At 42.2% G+C, this 3,201-nt stretch overlaps 2 protein-coding genes across 6 annotated transcripts in view; both read right to left on the bottom strand.

The window, feature by feature from the left end:
* The window catches only part of KIAA0753 (KIAA0753 ortholog), a 55,691-nt gene that overhangs the window by 3,475 nt on the left and 49,015 nt on the right, over nucleotides 1-3,201 (bottom strand). The window lies entirely within an intron of this gene.
* On the bottom strand, nucleotides 602-2,894 carry LOC102993923 (40S ribosomal protein S3a-like). The gene is given in 2 exon segments (XM_055090102.1): nucleotides 602-1,946; nucleotides 1,948-2,894. Coding segments are annotated over 2 exon segments (870 nt in total). The 5' UTR covers nucleotides 2,368-2,894; the 3' UTR covers nucleotides 602-1,496.

A 3,201-nucleotide genomic window follows, 5' to 3' on the forward strand; every position in this document is an offset into this window, starting at 1 on the left:
GCGGAGTGGCTGGGCCCGTGAGCCCTGGCCGCTGGGCCTGCGCGTCTGGAGCCTGTGCTCCGCAACAGGAGAGGCCACAGCGGTGAGAGGCCCGCGTACCGCAAAAAAAAAAAAAAAAAAAAGTAACTCAGACAAGGCCTTATCTGTATGTATCCCCTTAGAATGGTTATTTCTTGGAAATACAGTTAGTGTCATATTTCTTTTTGTATTCCAATTTAGGGTCATCCTCCACTGCCCCCCCCATCCCTGATGATTTGGAGGGATGTATAGGAAACATTAACAGTTCCAAAAGTCAGAATTATACAAAAGAGGTAAACAAAGATAAGTGTCCTTCCCCTTCTCTCATCCCTGTCCCAGCTGTTTTATTTTGGCTAATCTGACAATTTCGTCTTTTAATTGGTGTGTATAGTTCTTTTTCACTTAATGTAATTCTGATATATTTGAGCTTCTTCTACTATTAGAATACTACGTACTTTCTGTCTATTTGTTCTCTCTTCTTTCTTGCCTTTTTTAGGATGTTGTGATTGCTTAAATTACATTCTTTCCTCACTATTAACTTGGATTTTAAACACTCTTACTATTCTTTTAGTGGCCACTCTAGATGACAATAAGCATCCTTGACTTAAAGTCTAACATTAATTGATATTCTTACCATTTTCCCTTCCCAGACAATGCAAGAGCCTTATTACAATACTAACTCTATTTATCCCCTTCCCAATTTATATGCTATTTTTATCGTGGATTTCAGATGTATACATACACACATACACACACCCATAAGACATCAGTTTTTTGGTTCATACAGTCAATATTCACTCACCTACATGTTGACTTTTTCTTAATTCATGCCTTCCCGTATTTCTGACTTTTCATCTGTGACTGTTTTTGCTCTGCCTGAAAAATACCCTTTTATGTTTCCTATAGCGACAGTCTACTGGTAACACATTTTCTCAGCTTTGTTTAGAACCTTTCTTGCCTTCCTTCTTGAAATACATTTCACTGGGCTTAGATCCAGATTGGTAGCTTTCTCTTTTAGAACTTTAAAAAATACACCAGGTCATCCAGCTTCCATTGTTTCTGTTTCTCCTTTTTCCTCCCTCTGGCTGATTTTAAGATTTTCTCTTTGTCTTTCATTTTCCAACAATACTATGATATGCTACATATGGATTTCTTTTATTTTTCTTGCTTGGGGCATTTAGAGCTTCTTGAATCTACGGCTTGATGTCTTTTGTTATTTGGGGAAGTTATCAGCCGTTCTCTCTATGGATGTGGTTTCTGCCCCATTCTCTCTCTCTCCTCTCCTTCTGTGACTCCAGCCACATGGATATGAGACCTTGTCCCTTTATCCTCCATGTCCCTCATCCTCTCTTCTTTATTTTCAACTTTTTGTGCGTCTCCGTGCATCACACTGGATATTTTCTTCTGTCCTATGTCCCAAGTCTCCAATTTTTTTTTTCATAAAAAAAGATATTTGTCACCATTAAAAGTCTGAATTTTCAGCAGATCCTTGGCTCATGTCCATCAGCTCGTTCAACTCGAGCACCTGCCTCGTCCCCAGTAGCTTTTCCAGAACGACTACCTTCACCCCGTAGCTCCATGAGTTTTCCCAATTCAAACTTGGGCTTCTTCATCATTTTTACCTTTCTAACAATGACATCATGGAGCAGATAAATAGATTGGCAAGCCTTTTCTATGTCTTTTCCAATGCTGTCTGGAATCAATTTATTGACCACCTCTTTCAAGTCATTTGTCTGCAGCTCTCGGGTCATGATTTCCCTCATCTTCTTGCAGATCTGGTGGACCTGCTGGTGCTGGGCATAAAAGGTCTTCCGAATCTGACTGTTGTGTTTTTTAGTAAAACCCACACAGGATAGATGAAGCAAATAGCCATCATTGGTCTTGACATCAACGTGAGCTTCAATCATGGTCTGACATTTTTTGACCATGGGAGCACATTTTGTCATGGGTAATATCCATGCCACAGAAATTATTCAGGCAGTTTTTGCCCTGAACATCCTCAGTAATTAGCTTGAATTTTCTAAATGCAAACTCATCATTCTGCAGATCAGCAAGGCTCACTTCAAAAACACAACACTTGAGGCCGTCAGATGAGATTTTGGTTCCCTGAGTTCTCGTGACTAGTGTTTTCCCAATATTTCTTACATTGAACATAGCTGGTGCTTTCACATCATACCATTCTTTCTTAGAAAATGGGTCAACCGCTTTCTTCTTGGCTCCCTTTTTGCCGCCTTTCATAAGACTCCTGTTCTTGCTGACGCCATGGTGCTGCTCAGAGAGCCAAAAGGCTCCAAGTTTTTCTTTTGATGTGTCTAATTTGCTATTAAGCCCATCCAATGAGTTGCTCATTTCAGAATTTGTATTTTTCAGTTCTAGAACATCCACGTGGATTTAGTTTAGTTCCCAGTTCTCTGCCAAAATTCTAAATTGTGTCCTTTATCTCTATGCACATAGCAGGCACAGTTATTCCAATATCTGTGCCCAGTGGCTCTGATATGTGGAGCTGCTGTGGGTCTGTTCTTGTTATTGTCATGTCTCTCTGTTGCCTGCTTTTTTTTTTTTTTTTTTTTTTTTTTTTTACCATATACCAGACACTGAATTTTAAAATTGCAGAAACAATTTCAACGCTAAGATGATGTTATAAATCTTCAGAGAAAAGTTAAGTTTGCTTCTGCTCGGTGCCTGTGGGGCAACAATCTAGAAGCACCTCAACGCAATCTCAGGCGGTGAGATGACGCAGAGCTGAGCGGAGGCCTGAGAGGGCCTGCCGGCATCCCGGTCACCCTCATTCCAGAGTGCCACCCTTCAGGGTCCCAATCAGAAATGAGCAAGGTTCATCGGGCCAGTTCCCCGCCTTGGCAAGCCCTTAATTTCCACCTCTGTCCTCTGATCTGAAAAGGCCATTGAAAGTGCCCTTCATCTTCCTCCAGAACCGACAATCCAGTGCCAGACAAGGGCTAACTTCCCTGGGTCTCTGTCTTCTCAGGATCCTGGCCCAGTTACTCTTCATTACCTAGTTAACTTCCTGGTGCCTTCAAGCATATATGATTGATTGATTGATTTACGGTACGCAGTCCTCTCATTGCTGTGGCCTCTCCCGTTGCGGAGCACAGGCTCCGGACACGCAGGCTCAGCGGCCATGGCTCACGGGCCCAGCCGCTCCGCGGCATGTGGGATCCTCCC

This window comes from Physeter macrocephalus, chromosome 14 (assembly GCF_002837175.3).
Source record: "Physeter macrocephalus isolate SW-GA chromosome 14, ASM283717v5, whole genome shotgun sequence".
NCBI lineage: Eukaryota > Metazoa > Chordata > Mammalia > Artiodactyla > Physeteridae > Physeter > Physeter macrocephalus.